The sequence below is a fragment of the Astatotilapia calliptera genome, chromosome 14, assembly GCF_964374335.1.
Source record: "Astatotilapia calliptera chromosome 14, fAstCal68.1, whole genome shotgun sequence".
Taxonomy (NCBI): Eukaryota; Metazoa; Chordata; class Actinopteri; order Cichliformes; family Cichlidae; genus Astatotilapia; species Astatotilapia calliptera.
This window is the reverse complement of record NC_137435.1, coordinates 19,273,756-19,297,816: the sequence shown is the minus strand read 5'-3', so window position 1 is coordinate 19,297,816 and position 24,061 is coordinate 19,273,756. Positions and strand designations below refer to the sequence as shown.

Sequence of the window (24,061 nt, the reverse complement as noted above, 5' to 3'; positions counted from 1 at the left end):
CATTACATATAATCACCATGGTGAAGCAATGCTCAGTTCTTGGCCCGTGTGGTTATGAAAGTGGCTCTTTGTCACAATCCCTGTTGTTGTGACGGTGTTTAGAAGAAATTCAGATTGCTCTCCCACTCCTTCCCCAAGCCCCCTCGCCATACCAGCCGCTGCCGAAAAGCCCCCCTTCCCGTCCACTGGAGTAACTGACAATAGTTGTCTCTCATGTTGGGCAGACAACCCCCAAAACAACTTGCTCTTGAGTGTGGCCTTCGGAAAGAGTGACTCTTTTTCCTCTCTTTCCTTCCTCTGTGGTCGTCTTAGCCCAGCAGCACATCTCTCTGTACAAAAGTGATCATCCATCACTGAGGAATGGCCCACAGGGGTGCATGGTAAGGGCACGCTCAAGTCAGTGCGTGAGAACAGGGAGTCTTCACAAGCCAGGATCAAGGGTAGAATTAAGCATTAGATAAAGTTGGGGATCAACTGCTTCTACCTTTTAAAGATAAAGCGATAAAGCATCTTATATGTCTACGAAGGAGAAGTAGTTTTGACATTTTTGTAAATACGTTTTATTCTGTTTTTTTATTTTTGAATAACACAGCTTTCTTTCTCTGTACGTGCAGGTGCAAAGCAGATGCTCTGAGTAACATGTAAGAAAATATTCCACCCTAAAAGAACTCGGTAGTTGCTGGTCACCTTAAACTCACCCTTAGTATATGAAAACAGCCAGGTTACCAAGACCAAACTTCACCTGCCAGCATCTCTAAAGACCACAGATTTATACATTTTAACATTTAAACAAACACAAGACAGTAAAAACCAGGCAAGCTTTTCTTCTGTGGAGGTTACGCCAAAGTCATTGTTCAAGTCTTGCCACTTGGCAGGCATCTGAGCACTTATTTGGGCTATTTTTTCAAGCATGAACTAAATAAACTTTAGTGATGCCCAGGGCATAAAACTTGCACAAAGACAATTAAAAGAAACACTTAAAATACTTCCCAATATGTCCCATGAAGTTTTTAAATCTTTTCCCAGGTCTTAAAATAATTTTCTCAAAATCTTTGTTGCTGCAAAATTCTGCCATAAACCTCAGCTCTGTGTTGTTTCTGTGTCACATTATTATACTGTAATTCAACATTTAGCTTGTCTGATATATTAACCATTTAACACTGTTTTCACACGAACTCTCTCTGTCTCCCTTTATCTTAAAAAAAATAAATAAAAACAGCTCTATGACTTTCTGTGTTGAGCATTTAAAACATTTTTAACAAGACCACAGAGGGTTAATTATTTTTTTAGAAATAAAGGGCACCAGATGGCCGCTTTGTAAATCATTACTCACAAATCACACGATAACACACGCCGTCTGTCAATTTTACGTATTTATTAACACAAAAATCAACTGGAGATGTGTTAACGGTTAATTAGCATCATCTAACAGTTACTAGCTGGAGGTTTTTCCCCTGCCAGCAACTCTGAAAAATGACCTTATAAACTCTTTCGGGGCTTTTCAGTGCTGAGAAATGTGTGGGGGAAGGGGTGTGCTTTTTTTTTTTCTCCTTCTGTTTGCCTCATTCCCAAACCCAGTGGCCCCCTGATATTCCCAAACGCCCTGTCCAGGATGTATTAAATAAAGGGTGAAGAGGGGACATTCTTGAAATTTGTCCACAAGGAATTTTAAGAGGTTGTTGGAAAAAAGGGTTTTCCCAATGTTTCTATGTTTATCTCTTATACTGTACTCACACTCTTTGTGGCACACCCATGTTGGCAGCCTTAAAGATTCAGTCTTAATGACCTTGACTGGAAAAACAATATAGCTGCTTTGAGAACAGTTAGTTCTCCGTTATCAGTGCAAACCACAAGGATTGTGCCTCACTCTAAAGGAAATGAAAGCATCAACACTGCAGTTTGCATCCTCCTTTACATTAATGTATAACCCTGAACCGTGGCTGGTAATTACTTTTTAAGAATCGCTTTGAGTAGATAATAGCAGATTTGACACTCTGATAAAATCCTTATGTTGCAGAAAAAATATTAAGAAACATGCTATAAAGCATATATAGTTGGTCAAACAATTACAATTGTTTCCTGCTCTGTGGTGGCAATAAGACACGTCTGACAGGATGTTGTGCTGAGCTTCTCACAACACAAGACGAAGCTGACACAACATTAGGATCTTACACGGAGAGCGAGAGATGTTGAACTGTGACGTAAAAATCTTTAATCTGTGATGTGCTTTACCTTAAAGTGTTAAAGACGCAGAACGCAGTCTTCACAAAATGTGAAAAACTGCAGTGGAAGGGACTTTTCTGAGGTCAATTGTTCCCGAAAACCTTATCTGAGAATTTTTTCATTGAGGCAAAGTTACCCTAAGCTCTCTCACGACCTCTTTATTTAGATGCCACCAAATAAAAACAAATAAAACACGAAGGCAGCTCGAAATAGATCGCAGACATGGCCGAGAACACAGGAAAACAAATCCCAATTTTGTGAGGCCATGAACACAACCTTGACAAAATGTTCCGGTCCAACCAGAATTCAATAAATCACTTAAAGTCAGTTTTGTGCTGGACAATGGCTTCATTTCCTCTTTTCAGGTCATATCAAACAACAATAATGTGGTTTGGTGCGACTGCACCATCCTTCTGGGAATGGGAGGATTCTCAGTGTGCTGCAGTGTGTCAGGAGCTTTTTCGAGGTGGCTCTGATCTGCAGTCAGAGGGAATCTGCTTGGCAGAAGTAACAGCTGGCAGACACGGTGGTATTTTCCAGCAGCAAAGGTTACAGAGATCAGTGTGCACGACGTGTCGCACCATCCTTTGATCGGTCTCCAGCTGCAAGGACCGTGATAGTTCACACGGGATCAAATAATACTAAAATTAAACGCCAGTCTTGGAAAGTGCTGAAACAAACAGTGATCTGTTAATCAGGTGTTCACTTCCATATCAAACACCAGGATTAACTGGAACAATATTTTTATTTTGGCTGCTCTGGAGGGCGAAGACAATTAGTTTTCTATCATTTTGGGGGGGCCTTAAACACTTAAGGACATATTTTGTGTTCTTTGTTTTCTGTCTGTTTACATTGTCCATTGTTCTGTTAGGGTTCATAACTTGGCACAGCCTTGTAATTTTAATACTGTGTGATATCAAAGTAATAAGGCACTAGTAGTAAAAGTGACAGGTCAAACCCCATTAAAAACTCGTATAACATCATGAAAATCCTTCACCTGAACGTAGGTTGTAAGACCTGACTTGGAAGTGGCCGACTCCGCAAGCCTGACTTTAGTCCAGCAGGTTCTTCCAACAGCCTCATGTCCTGTCTGTTCTGTATTAGTTTCATCCAGGCACCTGTAACAGAGAAAAGACCTCGAGGCACATACTGGTGCATAAGGTGCATATGGTGCTAAGAGTTCAGAGATGTAGCTGAGAGCAGAGCCATTAAAAGAAATCAATAAAAGCTTAAAATCAATTCAAAAAAAAATCCCGGGGTACAAATGCCAAAACGAGAGTGATGTGATCCTGCCTCGTTAGTCCAGCTAAAAGCCTGGCAGCTCACATCTCTACAGTCTGCAGTCGCTTAAGAGTTTTTGTGAAGGCAAGCACAAAGAAGTTGCAGTGTCTTTAAACGTTAAACTAGAGCGTATTTGTAAAATATTTCCAAAATAATAAAAGAAAATGTGACATGTGTTTAGTTCATGATGTGACGTTCAAAGATTAGGTCTCCGTCGAACTGGAGATTTGAGATGTTTGAAATTTTCCAGCACGGATCGAGCGGACTGCAGAATGTGTTCAGCCATGATCCGAGACCAAATCACAACAGTTACAGCAACTTCACGCTGTTTTTGTTTTCGCCCCAGACCTCCCACAGTCCAAAGACCAGGATGTTAGGTTAATTTATGTTTCTGTATGGGCCTTTAGTGTGGATGTGAGTGGCTGGTGTAACTGGCGATACGTGCAGGGTATACTTGGAACCAGTTCAACCCCCCTGAGTTCTTAAATTTGAAATGTGGTAAGGAAAATGGATGGATGGAATAAAAACATCAGCTACTGTTGTTTCAGCATTATTAGAGCTGAATTTGTACAAACAAACTGGATGTTGACCAATAAACATTCAGACACTGTAGTCCTGAAATGGCTAAGCTATGTGAAGTAATTTGAAAACCACAATAATGGAAACTTTCAACTTCCAACTACTTAAATAACCACATTTATTCAATCCTGAACAAAAATGTTCCTCTACTTTTTGAAAACAGATGCTGTAGCATAACAAGAGTCACTGAAATGCCTCAAAAATGACCCGAAACCCACTCAGAAGTCAAAGTTTTTACACACATGAGCCGTCCAACGCTTACGTCTGGGACAATCTGGTTGGGCTAAATTCCTAAACTATCTTGTATCATTTTAATCAGGCCAAAGCCACATGATAACTTGCCAGTTGTTAGTTCACTGCTGCCCTCGGTTACTCTGAGAACCTTTTTTTGACTGTGGTCAGTTTGGCGAATGCTCCAAATACCAAAATCACGACACTGAAATGCCTGCATACAGTCCAAATATTTCACCTCGTATCGTTTCCATGATACATAATCAGCATCACGGCCGTGATGTCTTCTGGCAGACACTTTTTACGTGTTTTTGGGAATCTGATTCATCTTCATTCTTGTGTCCATATTAAGCTCAGGATTGAGGATGCACAAGAGGAGCTCGTACAGCTGTGATGTGTATTTTTGGAAGCATGTGCAATTTTTGTTATTTTAGCTGTGTGCCAAAACTATTTCAAGTTACGGGTGTGTGATGAATATGGGCCAAAAGCACAAAGCTTTAGCTTTAATTTCAGGGGCTGAACAAAAGAAGATGGCATGAGCACTAACACTAGCATTTATATAATTTTAAAAACATGGGAGCACCGTGCCAAATGTAAATAAAAACAGAAAGCAATGATTTGTAAATCTCATAAACACATTAGAACATAGGAAACATATCAATTTCTTATTTGAACAACAGCCTGTAAACATCTGGGAACTGAGGAGAGCAGCTGCAGGACTTTTGGGAGAGAAATATTGTCCCATTTTTGTCTGACACAGGATTCCAGCTACTCAGCAGTCCTGCATCTTCCTTGCCCAAATGATCCAAATGTTTTCAGTTGGTGAAAAGTCTGGACTGAAAAAAGAAGAAGAAGAAGAAGAAGAAGAAGAAGAAGAAGAAGAATATGTTGAACTTTATGCGCCGCCACTCCTCTCTTGAGCACTGATGGTGCCTTTCCAAGCTCCCAGTTCCAGAGGCACTAATGCACCCACATACCATAAGAAGTGCAGGCCGCTGAACTGAGTGCTGAGCCAGTTTGCCCCTCTCAGTTTTGGTCCAGAGGATGTGGCGTCCAAGACTTCCAAAAAGGAATTTCAAATTTCAATTCTTCTGACCACAGAACAGCTTTCCACTTTCTCTCAGTCCATTCTAAATGTTTAGGATCACGTTTAGGATCACGTTCACACGCTGTTTCTTGTTTGCATGATGGAGATTTAACCTGCATTTGCGGATGCCACGGTGAACTGTGCTTACAGACAATAATGTCTGGAAGTGACTGCGCGGTTATTTCGAACTTGTCTGTTTTTAATGCAGTACCATCTGAGAACCTGAAGATCACGGGCATCCAGAATTGATTTTTGGTCTTGTAAATGGCACACAATCTTTTAATGATAACATGCGCTGTAGCTGATTTTAGGTTGAAGAATATTATTCCTTTGTTTTTGGGTGGTTTTTTTTAAACAATTTATAGACTCTGGGGTTTTATGTATGTTGATGAATCTCTGCTCATCTTTAATTCAAGTTCAATATTCAATTAAATTTCATTTATACAGCACCAAATCATAACAGCAGTCGCCTCAAGGCGCTTTATATTGTAAGGTAGACCCTACAATAATACATATAGAGAAAAACCCAACAATCATATGACCCCCTATGAGCAAGCACTTTGGCAACAGTGGGAAGGAAAAACTCCCTTTTAAGAGGAAGAAATCTCCGGCAGAACCAGGCTCAGGGAGGGGCGGGGCCATCTGCTGCCACCGGTTGGGGTGAGAGAAGGAAAACAGGATAAAGACATGCTGTGGAAGAGAGACAGAGGTTAATAACAGATATGATTTAATGCAGAGAGGTCTATTAACACATAGTGAGTGACAAAAAAGGGGACTGAAAAGGAAAAACGCAATGCATCATGGGAGTTCCCCGGCAGCCTATGTGTTTTGCAGCATAACTAAGGGAGGATTCAGGGTCACCTGGTCCAGCCCTAACTATATGCTTTAGCAAAAAGGAAAGTTTTAAGCCTAATCTTAAAAGTAGAGATAGTGTCTGTCTCCCGAATCCAAACTGGAAGCTGGTTCCACAGAAGAGGGGCCTGAAAACTGAAGGCTCTCCCTCCCATTCTGCTTTTAAATACTCTAGGAACAACAAGTAGGCCTGCAGAGCGAGAGCGAAGTGCTCTAATAGGGTGATATGGTACTACAAGGTCATTAAGATAGGATGGGGCCTGATTATTTAAGACCTTGTATGTGAGGAGCAGGATTTTGAATTCAATTCCGGATTTAACAGGAAGCCAATACAGGAGAAATATGCTCTCTCTTTCTAGTCCCTGTCAGGACTCTTGCTGCAGCATTTTGGATCAGCTGAAGGCTTTTCAGCTAGTTTTTTGGACATCCTGATAATAATGAATTACAGTAGTCCAGCCTGGAAGTAATAAATGCATGAACTAGTTTTTCAGCGTCACTCTGGGACAGGATATTTCTAACTTTAGAGATGTTGCGCAAATGGAGAAAAGCAGTCTTACATATTTGTTTAATATGTGCGTTGAAGGACATGTCCTGGTCAAAAATGACTCCAAGGTTCCTCACAGCGTTACTGGAGGCCAAGGTAATGCCATCCAGAGTAAGAATCTGGTTAGATACCATATTTCTAGGCTTTTCATCCTTCTCTCTGCTCCTGCCTCCACACTCAGCTCCACCAGTATCTTCTTTATTATCTCAGCACAACACTGCAAACAGCCCTGATGTCAATCTGAAATGATCACCAAGCCAAAAAACGCACCACATGACCTGAATTCAAACGGCGGGACAACTGCCACACCTTCTCACATCAATTTCCACGCTAAATTATCCTCCACTAGTCACGGTCCCCTATTGAGAAAACATAAGTTATGACACGCTTGGTGAGGAAATGTATCAAATTTGAGTCTTGGCAACGACAAAATAGTTGTAAATTATAACTTCACACTATTTAACTCCAGACCTCCTCCTCCGCTTGCTGCTCCACTCTCTGAAGGTCCTCCCTTTTATTTGCCCGCTGCAAAAAATAACCAACAGCTCACTGGAGCTGGAGCTCGGATCTCGAGTGTATTTATCAAACTAAATGAGTAAAGAAATGACCGAGACAGAGTGATTTAAGGAAAATGAAACAATAAATAATAAAACGTGATGCCTTTCAGAGCAGCTCTCGGATGACTTGTGCGGAAGGACTTTCTTTACAGCGTGTCTCTGCCCCTTTCTGCATCATTTGCCTCTCCACGCTGCGCCGCCACGCCTCTCTTTCACTCTGTACAGTTTTCCAGGAGGACCAGTTCCTGTCAGACTCCTTTCACGCACACACGCACACACACCTCAGCGCGGACATCTGCAGCACCGACCGATAGTCATGGCTTTACCGGACACTGCCCCTCTGCTCGTGGGACTACTGCTCCTCTTTCATGCTTTTGGAGGTGAGGAACCAAGGCATAGTTATCACAGCTGTATGGGATATTTGTCGTACATGCAAATGTGTTTTTTTTTTTCATGTAAGACAGAAAGGAATTCAACTAAGATGTTTGTCAGTAAAGCACCAGCGGTTAAACTGCAATTTGTGTTCTGTGGAAATCCATCAGAGAAACCTTCCAAAGAGATTTTAGGAAGCTGAAAAAGTTGCAGCGCAGAAACTTTACTTTCTTGCAGGGCTCCTCATATCGCCTTTTCTTCCAGCTGCAGAGATGTGACGCTGCACAGCCTCCTTCTTTTTGCTTACATTACATTTGGCTAAAAGTAATAAGTCCTTCACACACTTGAGTTGTTGTAACCTGGTTGAAAAGTTTCACATCCCTCATCTTTTGAAAGTCCATACAGAAAATGCATTTTAGCACAGCTGCACGGCTATAATGGTGCAATATGTAGGTGAACTGATTTTCCTGTTAATATATGTTTAAATTCATGTGTATACATGTATGTATGTATGTGGGTGAATGGTGAGCACAAACACTGACTTTGTGCTCTTGCTGTGAATGAACATGACACTCTTGTCACACCTATACAGTGAATAAAAATCTATTCTTATAATGAGAGATCATGATTTATATCATGCATGAAGCTGTGGTTAGTATGAAATGCTGCTTGCTTCATGTATTTTTAGAGGTGCAGTTGCAGTGAGGTGGCTCTCTGTCTGCTTTCTGTCAGCTCTTGTCTGTTCCCAGCAGTGATCGAGTGGCCCAGTGCCTCCCTGGCAGTGGTGAATGGCTCGGCTGTTTCTCACACAGAAACAAGAAGTCAAATATATCCCTAGTATGAGATACAGCTCTCACCACACTGGTTTATAATTTGACATTTGCATGTCAAAGGGATTGCGTACTTATTGTCAATCGGATTTATTTTGGATCAGTTGTGTGAGAGAACTGTAAAAAGTTGTGAGACCCACAGGGAGGTGCTGATGAATGCTATTTTTAGAGAGCATGAAAGTGTACATTTGTATGTGGTGTCTCTGGAAGTGAGAAAGGGCAGCTATCTGGGCTTTCCACAGTACGGTTTAGGTTTTAGAGACCTTTCTGATATTCCTGTGTTGTTTACTTGTTTGTTTGTACAAGAAAGCTCTAAGTGTGCTTTCCCCTGAACCCTTCCTCTCTGCAAGCCTCTCACTTCCCTCCTTTAGGAATGTGTTGCTCTCTCGTCTACCCCTTTTCACCTTTCCTTGAACACCGTTTACCTAATGACCTTTCTGTACCTCATCATTGTATTGTGCTGACCTCCTGTTTGACTCCACACCCATTGTTTGTGATCGCTTCAAGCTCTCTGCCCTTACAAAGTCTGTTTCCTGGACTTGCACCTCTCTGACTTTACAAACCTCCAGGAGCCATGCCTGTGCTGGCAGCTCCAATACAATTAAATTGTGCTGATATCTGTTGACAGTAACATGGATGGTGAAAAATAACTGTTGATTCCTGACTATTAATCACAATCATGGATTTATTTTATACAATACCGTAAAATATTGAAAAAAAAAGCAGACCATAGATATCTTTTTGACCAAGCATTAATAAACTAGCCGTGTAGGCCATATTTTATTTACTTATGTACGTACTGCACGAGAGATGCACAATATGCTTTTGGCCACACCTCTTAATCTTTGATTTCAGGTGTTTTCCCATTATCACAGGTCTATAAAATCAAGAGCCTAACTATGCAGTCTGCTGTTACAAATGTTTCTGCAAGAATGGGTCGTTCTGAGGAGCTCACTGAATTCAACTGTTGTGCTGTAATAGGATGCCACTGTCAAGTCCATTTGTGAAATTCTTTTCCTTCTAGATAATCCACAATCAACTGTAAGTGATATTAATGCAAAGTGGAAATGTTTAGGAACGACAGCAACTCAGCCATGAAGTGGCGGACTATGCAAAGTTGCAAAGCAGAGTCGCTGAAGGTTGGGGCGAGTCATGTGTAAGAGTTGTGAATGCTAGCATAACATCAGCACAAAAGTGTGTGCTGGGAGCTTCATGGCATCGACTTCCATGGCCGAGCAGCTCCTGCAGGTGTAATGTGTAGGTCACCCAGTACTTTTGTTCATATAGTGTATAATATGATCAAATTGTTTACTTAACACTGACACACACATAATACTGACTAGCTAACTGACTGAAATAATGGTAAAGAACTGGATCATATGAAGTCAGAAAGAGCTGATTCACTGTAAGAAGATACTGTAGAAATGTTGTAAATCTAGCTTTCAACAAATAAGAATTAACACTACAAGTAGCCAAGGAAATAAAGACTTTTTTATGGTAATTTCACAATAACAACATGAAATGGCTTACTTTAGCATGTTGCACAGCTAATGTGGCTAATCGCTAGTCAACTGCTTGCGCACATGCCGGAGCTGCATCAGAATTTTGAAACTGAGAGATTTTCAGAAACTGTGGAAGCTTTTAAGACAGATTTGAAAGTAGTAAACAAGAACTAGCTGTGAGTTTTGTTTTCTGTTTTTTTCTTCTGTTTATCTGCTTATCTTTTAGCCTCTAGAGGTACAAATATCACTACAATATGTAAACAATTTTCTAATTAAGTTATTCGCATATTCATATTTTCTGTTGAACAATGATGAAATATTAAGTGTAAATATTTTAAAAACTGTGCAGGTGTAAATTGCATTTCAGGGAACTGAAAACTGAGCTTTTGAAAAAACTCCTTCCAGGGTAAAGATTTTTAGAAACTCAGTTTCTGCATGTGGAGAGAAGAGCAAAGACATGATCTTGCAACTTAAAAGATGTGCGCCTTTATCTTCTTTTTTAATGTCAGACTGTGATATTTCTAGGGTTCTGATTGGCTGACATTTTTGAATGATTAGGGTTAACAACTCATATTGCCACCGGTTGCACTAACATGCTCTTAATCAAGCTTGATATCACTTTTTCATGTGAATCTTTTTCAAAACAGAGATTTTTTTTATTGATTTGTTTTTTTAAAGAAAGAAAGTGGAAAATCCCTGTTTTACACGAGGACGCAGTCGTGAGAGTCGATCTGTGTTTCAGTGTTAAATCTACACCTTTTGGAAGTAACTGGAAACGCTCTGAAATCTATGCCATAGCTTGCTTTGCACCGCCTTAGAAATGTGTGAAGTTATCAGTCAGGCAACAGATTTAAATAGTCTACACAGATTCAACAAAGAAGTCTAAACTAAACTTGAATCATAGAGGACCTACTTTAGAGGTTATAATCTGATGCATTTGAGTTGCTGAGTACACAGTAATGTCTTGTTTGAATGAATATGCTTATGGAGATGAATGAGTGCCTGTCCTAAAACTCCATCCAATAACATCAGAGAAAAGTTGCAGTTGTTGCTGGATTTTATCTTTGACTCTTGATAAGGAGAGAGTTCGTTTCCTGTGAAATCACCTAATCAAGCCAGTTCATGCAGCAGGAAGACCTCTCTCATTTAAAGGTCATCCTTTTCTGCTGCAGCTGAGACGCTGTGCCTCAGTTTCATGCGCTCAAAACAACTTCTGCTTTTCAGTAGAAGAGAGCCGGTCATGTACAATAAACACCCTTGTTGTGACTTGACCGCAGCATAGAAAATTGAGGCCCAGTAATCTGGCAGAGCATCAGCAGAGTGGAGCACATTGGAAATGGAAGTCTGTAAATTCAGCCTTCTCTGCGAGGACCGTGATTGCTTCATTTCTGTGCATATGGCCAGTTTGTGCAGAGGGACAGGCATTGTATTGTGACATATGGTGCAGTTCGGAGGACCTGGATAGTTTTCTGTTCCTTGCTCCCACTGAGCATTGAATGACTCGTGTTTAATGTCTGAATTTCCTCAGCCATTATTAGTAATTTATAGTAATTTAGTTCTGACATACTATATTGGCAATATATAACACCCCAGATAATTTCAAGCACACCAGTGTCGCATATAATCTTGAAATTTATTTTGGCATATATATTACGACTGATGGAAGAATCACTATGGCCAAAAATCAGGGTTGTTGCCTGGAGAAAGTTTGTCATAAGCACATGCTGTCTTATTTCGAGTGTTGAGCTGCACTATTCCTATGCAACAGGCTTATCAGGACACCCCAGAGCAAAGGAGCCATGCACTGCTGGTGCTTGATATGGGCGGTGAGAGTGCAATATTAAACAACATTAAACAACATTAATCCTGCTGAGCTTATGGCTGTTAGCAAGAGTGAAAAACAATCTAGATCCTGAAAAAGAAATCATGCAAACAGTATCTTTAAAATGAATATTAGTTTTCAGAGTATTAATGCACAGGGAGATTTTATAGTTAGACATTATATATAATATCCGCTGGAATATTCTGCTGAGGATTACTTCCTGTTAAACGGGAGTTTTTCCTTCCTACTGTCGCCAAAGTGCTCCCTCATAGGGGGTCGTGTCATTGTTGGGGTTTTCTAGGTTTTGTTTGTATCATTTTAAGGGTCTTTACCTTATAATATAATGCGCCTTGAGACAACTGTCATTTGGTGCTATATAAATAAAATAAAATTGAATTGCTTCAAAGACCAGAACATGCAATGCTCAGAGAAATTGCAACAAACCCCCAAGAGCTACATTTTAGACTCTAAAGGCCTCAGTTAGCATGCCAAATGATCAAATGAAGTTCATGACAGTACAGTTAGAAAAAGGCTGAACAAGTATGGCTTGTTTGGAAGAGTTGCTAGAAGACCGTCTCTTCTCTCTAATAAGAAGATGACAGGATGGCTGAAAAGTTGCATCTGAACGAACCACAAGACTTCTGGAACAATGCAGTTTGGACACACAAGGCCAAAGTTTGATCATGATGCACAGCGCCATGTTTTGTAAATACTAGACACGGCATATCAGCTCAAACAACTCATACCAACTGTCAAGCACAGTGGTGGAGGGGTGATGGTTTGGAATTGTTTAGCAGCCAAAGGACCTGGCAACCTTACAGTCATTGAGTGGATTATAAATCCCTCTGTATACTACAGTCTTCTAGAGTCAAATATAAGACCATCTGTCCATCAGAGTCCAAAGTTTGGCTGACATTGGTTCATGCAACAGAACAAAGATCTACAACATTCTGGCTGAAAAAGAAAAGACTGAAGGTGCTGCGATGGCCAAATGCTGTGATGGGAGCTGTGCATAAAAGAAAGCCCCCAAAACCTCAATGAACTAAAGAAGAATGATTAAAAATTCTTCCACAACGATGTTAGAGTCCGATAAACCTAATGTTGTTGAATCATGGCGTGTATTCATCTTTACTGTTCTTTAGCTGAACCCTTGAGTTATTTTTATGCAAAGTTCAAGAAACAAAAAGCATCCACCTTTGATTCTTCTGTGATATTTGTTGGGGTGTAAGCAGTAGCTGATAAACATGACTGTCTATCTCACACCTTTAGGACTTTTTCTTAATGCTTCACTGCATTTTACCACGACGGTGGGTTTTTTGGTTCCTGTTTTTTTTTACTTTTGTTTGAAACGCAGAAGTAAAAATATATAGAAATCTTGCGCTACCTTGTAGAGTAACTCAGACAGCAGTTTCCATTTGTGGCCACAGCTGTTGAGCAAAAACTTGTAATACTTTGGCTTTCAGGCAGTGTTAGTAGTAACATGTAGTGCTTGGTGTAAGAGTCAGAAATGTTTTGTTTTCAAGTGTTTCTACAGATCCTGTGTTGATCCGGTGCAGTATTTCCCCGCTGAGCAATATAATGGGTTGAAGCTGTGCACTTGGGAACCTGAATTGTTGAAGCAAAAGGTTTCCTTTTACTGTTTGATCTTCCTATTGATGGGAATAACATCCATTATCACCATTACCTGGGTCAATATAGCAAACCAGCGATGGTGAGGGTGGGGGCCTGTTACTGGTGGAGAAAGCTCCCAGGACTTTGTGCTGTTGTCATCGGGACCATTTTGTGTGTGCTCCTGAGTAGCAGCAAATGATTGTTTGTATAATGTAGCTCCAGCAAAGAAACGTTCTGCAATCCAGCCTTGTTGAATGATATCTTAATATCAACAGTTTTTGTTTCCAGAGCGAGCGGTTTAACTTGTGCTTACTGTGAGAAGCGAAGGGAAGGAAGCAGATATTCGGCTTTGTTCAGGCTCGGCGTATCAGAACAGGATACAATACAACTTTCTGTCAACATTTTCCCTCAAACAAGAATGCTTTTTTTTTTCCCTTTTGGAAAATAAGTCTGTAATTAAAGTGATTTCACAACTTCTACTGGTGGATTAATGTTAGAAAGCTCAAACGTGCACATTTTCAAAGATTCTTGCAACTTTTTATGTTTTATTTTTATCACATCTTGGGTTTATAAGAAACACACCTTCAGCTATGCCACGTAGAAGGCCTCATAACTCAGCATTGGCCTCATCTGCAGATGTGCAATGAAGCATTTCATGGGATAGTGATGATGTACCCTGATGTATAGCTCTATATTTGGCTGCGGGGCAAATCCATTCATATCAGGCAGTTTAAAGATCACCTCAGTTAGAACAGCGTTTGAGGAGTCAGCTCTCCTCCAACTATAACCACCTACTGCTGCTCTTATGGGCTTTGAAGTCCAGATCAGACGGACAGCTGCACACACCTGGTCCTGACAACACACTCCTGACTTGGAGACACATATAAACACACATACACAGAGCCTGCGTGCCTTCTCAGGTTAGCTCACTGCTACCACTTAATGACCTGTTGTCATCGTGTCTTATTTTTGTTAAAGCAGGGTTACTATTTCACACGGGTAACACTGAGTCACTGTGCAGCCTGGCTGTCTAAACTCACACCCATGCTGTTTTTAAGCTTTGCAGTTCTTGTTCACTACCTCTATCTAGCTCAGGCCTTAATTACTTTAGTGTTATAAACATAAAACTGTCCCTGGGGCAGACTGAAGACATCCTGAAGTGAGCAAACCACTTTTCATTAAGCGGTGAGAAAAGATTAGCTGTTTGTCCTTAAAGGGTTTGTGCTGATACCTCTACTGACCGTATTGGTATTAAAAAGTAACCCGGTAGTTTCCAATTCTTTCAACATGCATAAAAGATGGTTAACTGATGTATTCGCTATATGATACGTGCAAAAATATGACATGTGGGCAAAAAGTGGGTGGAAAAAATGTGGATAATTTAACTTGATAAGCTGTGACACGTAACACTCGTTTACCACAGGAAATAAACAAGAAGCTGCGTTTCCTTCATAAACTGCATTCTTTTTTTTTCACAGAAACGATATCTTACTTTGTAAAATAGGCCTGTTTTATTCACACATGCTTGCAGCAGTCACAACAGATTAATACATTTGTAATAAAACAAATGTTTTTCTGGAAAAAATCATTTTAGGCTTTGGTAGAATTGCTCATATTTTTGTGACTTCATGTGAAAACGGTATGAATAAGTCAGCGCTGGAAGGTGTTTGAGCTGTGAGACAGCCAGAAACCAAGACAAAACAGAACACACTTTTCAAGAAACCAATATTTGTAGCCTAAACATAAAAACTTTGTAAGTTTGTGTGACTCTTGGGAAGCATGGGAACTGTAAACTCCTCTGATATGATTGATCTCTTTCATTTCTTTAAGTGACCTCTGACCTTTTTTATTGCTGTACGAGGGATTGGGTGGCAGCACTTGAAAAGCCTCGGGATGAAGGGTCGTCTTACATCTTTGAGCTTCAGTTTTTTTTGTTTTTTTATTCGCATTCAACTCTGTTGGGAATTAATCTGACCTGTTACACTTGTTACACTTGAGCACTAGAGAGCAGTTTATATTGAGGTACTTTTATATAGCATGCCAACTATACGTTAATAAGTCATTTATTAACTACTGTTCCTCTTTCTTTCTGTTTTTGAAGCTTCGAACTCTTTACATAATTATGAAATGGCAGAGTGGGGTTTTTCTTGTATCTTGTTTTTTTTTATCCTTGTTCCACAGAGCAGAGACACGATTGTAATCTCAGACACGATTACAATCCCTGTGGAATTATTTCATAGCAAATCAAAGCTTGAAATAAACCCAAAATGTTGTGTGGGGATTTTTAGTGATAAATCTTTTTATCGTGAAATCTCTTAGCCAAAAACATCAACGCTCTTAGATCACTGAAGCTTCTGTAGTTATTGAAAGGTGGGGCAAGAAACCAGTGTGCAGCAGTTAAATTGAGATTTGTTTTCAGATTTCATTGAATACTGTTCAACTTCTTATTTAGACTGTCTCAACCAGCAGTGCAAACAGTACATTCAAAGTCAACAGTTAATCCTGGAAACACTGTGCTTTCCTTCCCTGCGAGTATGCCATGTGGATTGTTGGTATGTCTCTTTGGCTGACTTTGATGCACAAATGCATCCAATAATAATTGCGGTTTGCCATAGCCTCTGGATGTTAACTGGAAGTATCAGCTGTTTGTCTGAGAATAGACGTGGAGAAGAGAAAAGGTCTTAATTGTTGTATTAGTTGTTCTATCACTCTTCATTAATTATAAGCTCACAGAGAAGGCTTATTAATAGTGTCTGTACGTCAGAAGCATGGAAGCAGCATTATCAGTAAACACATTAGGAGCATTTTGCCAATGAATTTATTTGTTATAGAAATACATTCACAGAACCCTGTTTTAATTTGACATATCCTAAATACCCCCCAAAAACACCAGGGCACATAAACATATATCCATTTATATTTTTCACTGTGCTTTTTCTATATACACTCTTTCTCAGGTAGAGTAGCTCAGCTGTTTTTTAACACAAACATCTAATCAGCCGATCACGTGGCAGCAACTGAGTGCATTTGGGGATATTGACATTGTAGAGACAATCTGCTGAAGTTCAAAGCGAGCATGAGAATGGGGAAGAAAAGTGATTTAAGTGATTTTGGCTAATTTAGATGTGTCATGGTTGGTGCCAGACGGGCTGGTCTGAGTACGTCTGATCTAGTAATGGTTGTGTGGGATTTTCCCACTCAACCATCTCTAGGGTTTACAGAGAATGGTCTGAAAAAGGGAAATATCCAGTGAGAGGCACTTCTCTGGGTGAAAATGCCCTGCTGATGTCAGAGGTCAGATCGCTTCGAGCTGATAAGATGCTTCCAGCAGGATAACACACCATGTCGCAAAGTTCAGATCATCTCAAACCGGTTTCTTGAACATGAGAGTGAATTCACTGTAGTCAAACAGACCTCTGGGATGTGGTGAAACGGGAGATTCACAGCCAACAAATCTGCAGCAGCTGTGTGACGCTATCATGTCATCACGGACCAAAATGTTTTCAGCACCTTTGCTGAAATCACCTGCAGTTCTGAATAAAGTGGCCAGCTTGTACAAATTGCATATGTGAGCTCTCAGTATTGACCAATCCTGCAAAACCTCTCTTACTTTTGTAAATTCAGACTTTTTGTGACAATCTAAAGATCTGGGTTATGAAATTACTAATGTCAAAAACTTTTTTGAGACTATTTAAGAATAAATAGATCAATTTCTACTGACAGCTTATTACTTCCAGACTAAAATTCTGGTATGTTTGAATGATTTTTGTCAGTCACACCGACTCTGATGGCAAACTGATGGTTTTAAGTGATCTTCGGGCCTTAAGTAATGATTAACATTCTCGAGCATTGCAGAAACTTCACCTAAATGTTGAAACGAACACTTTCACAACGTCAGAGAGAATGTGGGATGTGTGATCCGGTGACCATATTGTGAAAGAATTTCTCTCCAGAATTTCTTCATAACGCTGGTGACATTGCAAAACTCACACTTTGCTCATTTTGTAAGGAAATGATTTTTATATCATGGTACGCCGCAAAAACCTTTCTACTAATGTGACAACCATGAATCATCCTGTTGTAATGAGTGCACAATCTCTTCTCTACTTTGACATTCTTGCATTTGTGTATGCACCCCCCGTTTCTGCTGTGGGTAACCCAAAACCCGAGAATATGTCTGGGCTACATCCTGGAAACAGCTGGACAAAAATCATATTGCATGCATGTAGGTTGAACGTATGCATGCTCCTGTCCCTGGATCTGCTTTCTTAGAGGAGGATGAGTTGAGCTGATGCTTTGGCCTCGGGATAAAAATTATGGTGAGACTTTATGAGCCAAATTATATGAGCTGTACTTTATATAAAAATACAGCATGGCTCTCTGCAGAGTTCGAGAAACTGCACAGTCACTAATTCAAGCACAAGCATGAATAATCACATGGGTGAATGCCAGTTTAATGTGATGGTGGGAACAATGTTTGGTGCAGAGGAGTCTTTGCTATTAAATGTCTCTTTATGGGTCATAAAGAGTTTTTGTGTACATGTGTAAAGAGAAATACTAATACTATTTTCGTTACTTTAATTTGAACGATTATCATTTATACTTAATGCAGACCAGAAATCCAGAATCTCCAATTATTGGAATATTTCCTAAGGTCACTCAAAAAGGATTTACAGTACAGAGATGTCCAAGTGTGTTCACTCACACAGTCCATACTTTGTTGTGGCTTCTTTATGACAAATCACTGCATCATTGGCTTCCTTTGGCCTGCCTCTAATTTTTGAGATGGGTGTTTCTCATCTTTGTCTTGATAGGTCAGGTGGGCTGTTTAGCCAATCAAACACGCTAATAACGAGATCAGCAAACCTGGCCACATTGGCAATGTGGGCAGGTGCTAAGTGCTGCTGGAAAGGAAAATTGGTTCGTCCACAGATGGAAACATGATTTTGGACTTGATAGAGCACTACGGACCCACCAGCCACCAACACCATCAGGAGGACATGGCAAATCCTCACTGACTGCAGAAACACCTTCGATTCTGCACTTCTATACTCTTCCTCCAGACTCTAGGACCTTAATTTCCTAATGAAATGCAAATTTTATATGTCATTTCTTTTAAAGTTCTCCAATGGACTTTAATTAAAAATCTGCAAAAATTCCCGTAGGTGCTTGTGCACTATGTTCTGCTAAAAATTTCCCTTCCAGTCAAATTTTGGTTAATTTGCGTTGATACAGCACTCTGCAAACAGCCAGCCTTTGCAGCGCTGACCTTCTGTGGCTTACACTCCTTGTGGAAGGCAGACTTCCAGACCTATGCTGAACAAGAGAGACACTAAAGGTTTAAGGGACATTTTTGAGACACGATCTCAATAACTACCACGAAATAAAAAACTCAAGAATTCTCTCTTTACAGAGTATAGTACCACATTTATATCTCAAAAATCTTATCAAAGAAAAGAACTTTTACTAAGAGTATCCACACAGCTGCAGGCTATCAGGCTGCGAATATGTGACCCTGAAAAACATCAATGAGACATTAAAGCAGGAGAATAGTAAAACCGGTACCTGCAGAAATGCTGTCAGAGGAGTTTGAGATGGAAACAAGGTGAGTCTATGAGGACGGCCTTTGATTTTCCATTGTTCAAGAGTGAACTGTGGTTTGCAGACTCCACTGCGGGCACACCTGCAAAGCTGTTGGAAAACTCTGTGCGACTGATGTAATCTGGCATAATGCACAGTCTAACGTGTTCTTGAAAGCAGTTCATGACACCCAGGAGAGAGGGGTGGAAAAAAGTGTGCATGTGTTTTAAATTTGAGATCTAAAGTTCAGTTTGAAACCACAGCAGAGATGGAGGCTTCAAACAGCATCAATTTCAATCATATATTGGAGGAATTGTTATGTAATTGGTGAGAATAAAGGTGAGGGAGTAGTAGCAGTGGCTGCAGAGGAATGTGGAATCGTCTCCGTCAAAGGCTGATGCACTGCTGGGGAAACTGTCTCTCTTCCACCCCGAAGCTGATTTAGTGCTCCGCCGTCTCTTGTTGCAGCTCTGAGGTCAAACACACACACAGTCTCTCTGTGTCTCTGTGCTAAGTGTTGTCGGTGTGTGGGTCATATGTTGGGCTATTGAAAAGGGAAAAACTACAATTCTTTTTTAAATCTTGATTTTTTTTCTCATGTAGCTCTCATTGGGTGCTGTTACCAAAGGAGTGTGTGTGTGGAGCGTGAGACAGGTGAGACAGGATGATTGGCCTGTGGTGGACAGACTAGTGTGGCCTTCAACTTGGAATTTATTTGGTGAATATCTGGTGGATGAAAGAGAATAAGAGCAGCTTAAACTTAAGGTTTGAAGAGCTCAAATCTCTGGGACAATCTGCACGGAGGAATAAAAACACTGTCCAAGATGTCTCACATTCAGAGACCACAACCAAAGCCAGAAATGCTGTGTGGAACAATAAGAACTAACCGAGCGCGCCCTGACATATAACATGTTGGTTTGTGATTTAATTTGCATGGGTTAAATTAGCCTTTACTTTCTGTGTACCACTGTGCACCTGGTGTCAGTCTGCAATAACACTTAAATCATCTCATTTTCCATGCTTTGTTGTGTTGTTTACAGCACGAACATGATAGCATGTAGAAGCTGCTCACACGCGTGTTGATCCTTGGACCTAATGTGTCCGCCGGGAGCTGTGCTGGCGCAAGTGGAGATGGGAGGCTTGTTGGGGATCTCGGCCTGCTCTCTGTTAGTTCAACACCCTGCTTAATAATGGATGTTGTTTTTGTGCTGATCTAATGCACATTAGGATCCTTTTAACCTAATGCAACCTACGAGCCCTCAGCCCTGACGCCGTGCCGCTGACTCCTCAGAGCAGACTGGTGTGTTTGCTGCGGCTTCACAGTATTTAGTTATGGCAGATAACTGCTGGTTAACGGTTCCACTGTTTGTGTTTCCCCCTCTTCTATTAGGGTATGTTTTAAAACTTCATTAGTTTTAATGTTCTAGCTAATTTATTTTTCCAAACAAAGTTCCTTCTTTTCAGATGAAACTGAAATATTTGCGTGTATCTGGGTCACGCTGCACATTCAAGACACTGAAAGTGGCTGATATGATTCATTCATTTCATTTCAGTCTGCGTTCGAAGTAGAAACAGCTGATGCTCTCAAAAGAGATCATTGTTTTCGCCGCATGGCTTGCTTCATAATTCAGCACAAACACCGCAGCATGTGGGGCATTTAAAACTGACTTTTTTTTATTTGTCCTGTGATAAGTAGGCAAAGCTTTTGGCGACCAAAGCATGTGAGCAAGAGATGTGTGAGCATCAACGCTGGCGTTGTTTTTGTGAGATCCTGAGATGACGTTAGTGTGAATAACAGCATTAACCAAAAATCCACTGCAGCCCTTTAAAGGCTCGTAATGATATCTTTACCTCTGTTACGATGTACCACCCAGTGAAATGTCTGGATACCTCAGATTGATGAATTACTGAAGATGGAGTAACAGAGCACATAAAGGTTTCCCAGTCCATGAGACTTTTAGCTCTTGCATGTTACAAATGACAAAAATCAAACACAGGAATGCTTTTATTATTAAATGCTTTACTTGATGTTCATGTGAAATACAAGCCCTCAAAAAGTCTTGGAAAAGTCTTGAGCCACCCCTCATTTCTTTATATTTTAGCTTCCAAAGAGCCATTTTTAAAGCAGCCTTGAGCAACCCTTCTCCAGGTTTTCTGGGGATCCTAAAAAGTTAAAAGATAAAAGTTTTACTACTTTCAGTAAAACTCTAAACCTGTTTTAAACTTTGTTGCAATATATATAGAAACGAGGGGTGGCAACGACACTCCCCACTTATGGAGACTACATTGCACGTGTGGACCACAGAAGTATGAATTAAGCGTTAAGTGCAGTGAGAAAAATACACTCCTGTCAGTTTTCAGGCTCTAGGAATGGCAGCTGCTAAAGAATGAGTCTTTGTGATACTCGCACTTTAAGAATGTCGTTTTATCTGCTTTAATGAACACTTAAAAAGACGACATCTGCACACAAAGGATGTAAAAACAAAATGAATCGTTATTTCTGTCCACCTCAGAGTCAGTGGATTGCAAGCTTGAAGTTTGTGTATCAGGGATCTATCTTTAGCCACAATATGCCAGCAGCACACAGCACACATCTCATACTTCTGAAGCCATGTCATGAGACCGCTCTCTGCCCCCCCTGCCCTTCCCTCCTCTCGGTTTCTGTATCGTTACGATCAGCGTAGCACAAAAATATTGTCCCTGTTGGCCTTTCCCATACTTCCAAACTACGTGTGTTATTTTATTGCTGGTTGCTCGCAGAGCATCTGATTACGGAGACCGTTTTTGCAGTCTTGGGACGTGGGAAAGAGGATGAAGGGGGCGTTTGTACCATTATGGGAGCAGATATAAGGAAATGGCCCTGTGAGATTTATTCCACTACACTCATAGACAGTAACGCAAGTGAGCATCAGTGTGTCAGATTGTGAGAGTAATTACACAGTGTTTTCTTTCTTTTTTTTAATATTATGAGAGTAGTGGAATTAGACATGGGAAAATGACCTCATCCTACATGAAGTCAAAAGTCACAGAGTGGACACATTTTTAAAAGTCTGTGAGTTTCTGAGTGTGTGGGCATAGCAGAATAGAATAATAAGGAAACTCTGAACACGGGGAAGTACATCTTGTTGAAAAAGTAATTATCAAAGGCCGGGGAAGGGAGTGAACTCTCTTTGGAGCGTAGCTGCGGAGGGAAGACCAAAGAGCTGCGTATCAAAGAGGGGCTGGCCTCAGGTCTTTGAAACCTGCTGCTGAAGGCCTGTCCACAGATCTGTTTATGTTCTGGGACTGCTCAGAAATTTCCAGCACTCTTACACTAATTTAAATGCCCTGATTTTCCTTGGCGTTTATTAAAAAATCAAAAAATGGGAGTAAAGTTTTTCAATGTGACTCGTGTGGGCTTATGAAAGTGTCTGTGGAGCTTCTGGATTGTCAGGATTATGTTACTAGGAGAAATCACGATAGCAAAATGGGACGAATGACAAAGTAAACGCTGGTGATTCGAGTAGGAAAAGAAAACGTTGACTCACTGAACAAACCCACCGGTCATAGCCAGACGGTCTTTATGCTTACCTCACCATTGGCAGAGGCCTGGTTGGTAGATTTAAGGTGGCGTTATTCCAGGTATATGCAGGTGACATGACAGAAAACATGGATAAAGTAATGGTAGAATCCTCCATGAATGCTGTGCTATGTGTCATTTTAGTTTTGTGAGGAAGAGTGAAGCTACCTGTGCTGCCTTCACAATAACAGGGTGGTGATATTTGGGATATTAAAATGCATTTTCACACAAGTCTTCTTCTTTCTTCTTCTTCTCCTTCTCCTCCTCCTCCTCCTCCTCCTCCTCCTCCTCCTTAACTTAACATCAACTTTTCAGCTAATTGTTGAGGGAAGAAAGAGCTCTCTGTCTTTTTTAATTTCCACAGCTCCGTTTAAAACACTTCAAGTGCTGTCAGAGGTGACCTTATAACAGAGCCATTCAAAGGTTTATTAGTGTTCTGTTGTAACAGTTGTGAGTCAGCAGAGCCCTCTCTGAAAGACACAGTCTGAGACCCGAGCCAGGTCTAGCTTCGCCTGATCACTGTAACAGGTGGTCCGCTGAAATGTAATATAGTCAGCCTAGTCCCTCGCTATCTCCCCTGATGTGTGGTCTGCTCTGATTCTCTCCACTGTATTTACATTCTTTGTGTACTCCGTCTCCTCTGCCTTTTTGGAAAACGTTAATTCTGATGGCATGTTGAGTGGATCTGGCCGGCATTTGGCTCCAGAACACCCCGGGGATCTGTGTGTGCTGGAGAAAGTGTCTGGCAGGTCAGCGTGACAAGTTGACCTTGTTTTCTCTGAAGCATTGTGAGAACGTGCAATTTGGTTGCTACAGCTGCCACCGTCCATCTCTTTGTCATTGGACTCAACAATTTAAACATCACCTGATCCCGCGCGGGCCCCAGACAGAGGAGTGCTCTGTTCCTACTCGCAATGCAGTGCAATATGGCTTCCTCTATCATCTATAATACTTTCAGTTCTTTCTTTGATTAAAAGTCTGTGCAACATCAGAAGGTGGCATCCTGGTGAGCTAAGTCTGCACCTAGTGTGCCTCTGACTTTGTTCAAAAACATAAAAACGCCCAGTCTCCTTCTCCACATCTTCTTTTTTTTTTTTTTTATCAGAAGAGCATCTGTCTAGTAAAAGCAGAACCCCCCACCAAAAATAATCTCATAAAGATGCAATAAAAAAATCGCAGGTGCCGTTTCTCTGGACCAAAAGAAGACACATTTTTATATAGAATTAAAGATAAATTGAACTATCATAGTTTACAGTCTGCATGCTGTAAATTGCTAAGGTCTAATTAATGCATTTTAAATGCATAAATATTTTAAAAGTACAATAAGTTAATTCTTACTTCCTCTCTCTGTCTTTTTCTATTTTCCAGGCGCACGGCTGTAAATGAAAGCAATACTGTGAAACTGTCCTTTAGATCAGAGGTGGGCATTTA

The 24,061-nt window shown here is 40.6% G+C and overlaps 1 protein-coding gene and 1 long non-coding RNA gene across 10 annotated transcripts in view; one reads left to right on the top strand and one right to left on the bottom strand.

Moving 5' to 3' along the window:
• Positions 1 to 2,355: 2,355 nt before the first annotated feature.
• Positions 2,356 to 7,520, bottom strand: LOC145419951 (uncharacterized). The gene is made up of 2 exons (XR_013901216.1): positions 6,811 to 7,520; positions 2,356 to 6,091 (listed from the first exon to the last, which is right to left on the bottom strand). It is a non-coding gene; the product is annotated as an uncharacterized LOC145419951 (long non-coding RNA).
• Positions 7,521 to 7,570: 50 nt separating this feature from the next.
• mcamb (melanoma cell adhesion molecule b) overlaps positions 7,571 to 24,061 on the top strand; it is a 44,431-nt gene continuing 27,940 nt past the window's right edge. For 4 of the 9 annotated variants that reach the window (XM_026191351.2, XM_026191350.2, XM_080288482.1 and 1 more), the window contains exon 1: positions 7,573 to 7,734. In XM_026191351.2, the coding sequence (XP_026047136.2) occupies positions 7,671 to 7,734 (64 nt within the window). In that variant the 5' untranslated portion in view covers positions 7,573 to 7,670. Of the gene's footprint in view, positions 7,735 to 24,061 lie in introns of all 9 variants that reach the window. The other 5 variants (XM_026191347.2, XM_026191345.2, XM_026191344.2 and 2 more) reach the window with 2 other exon arrangements.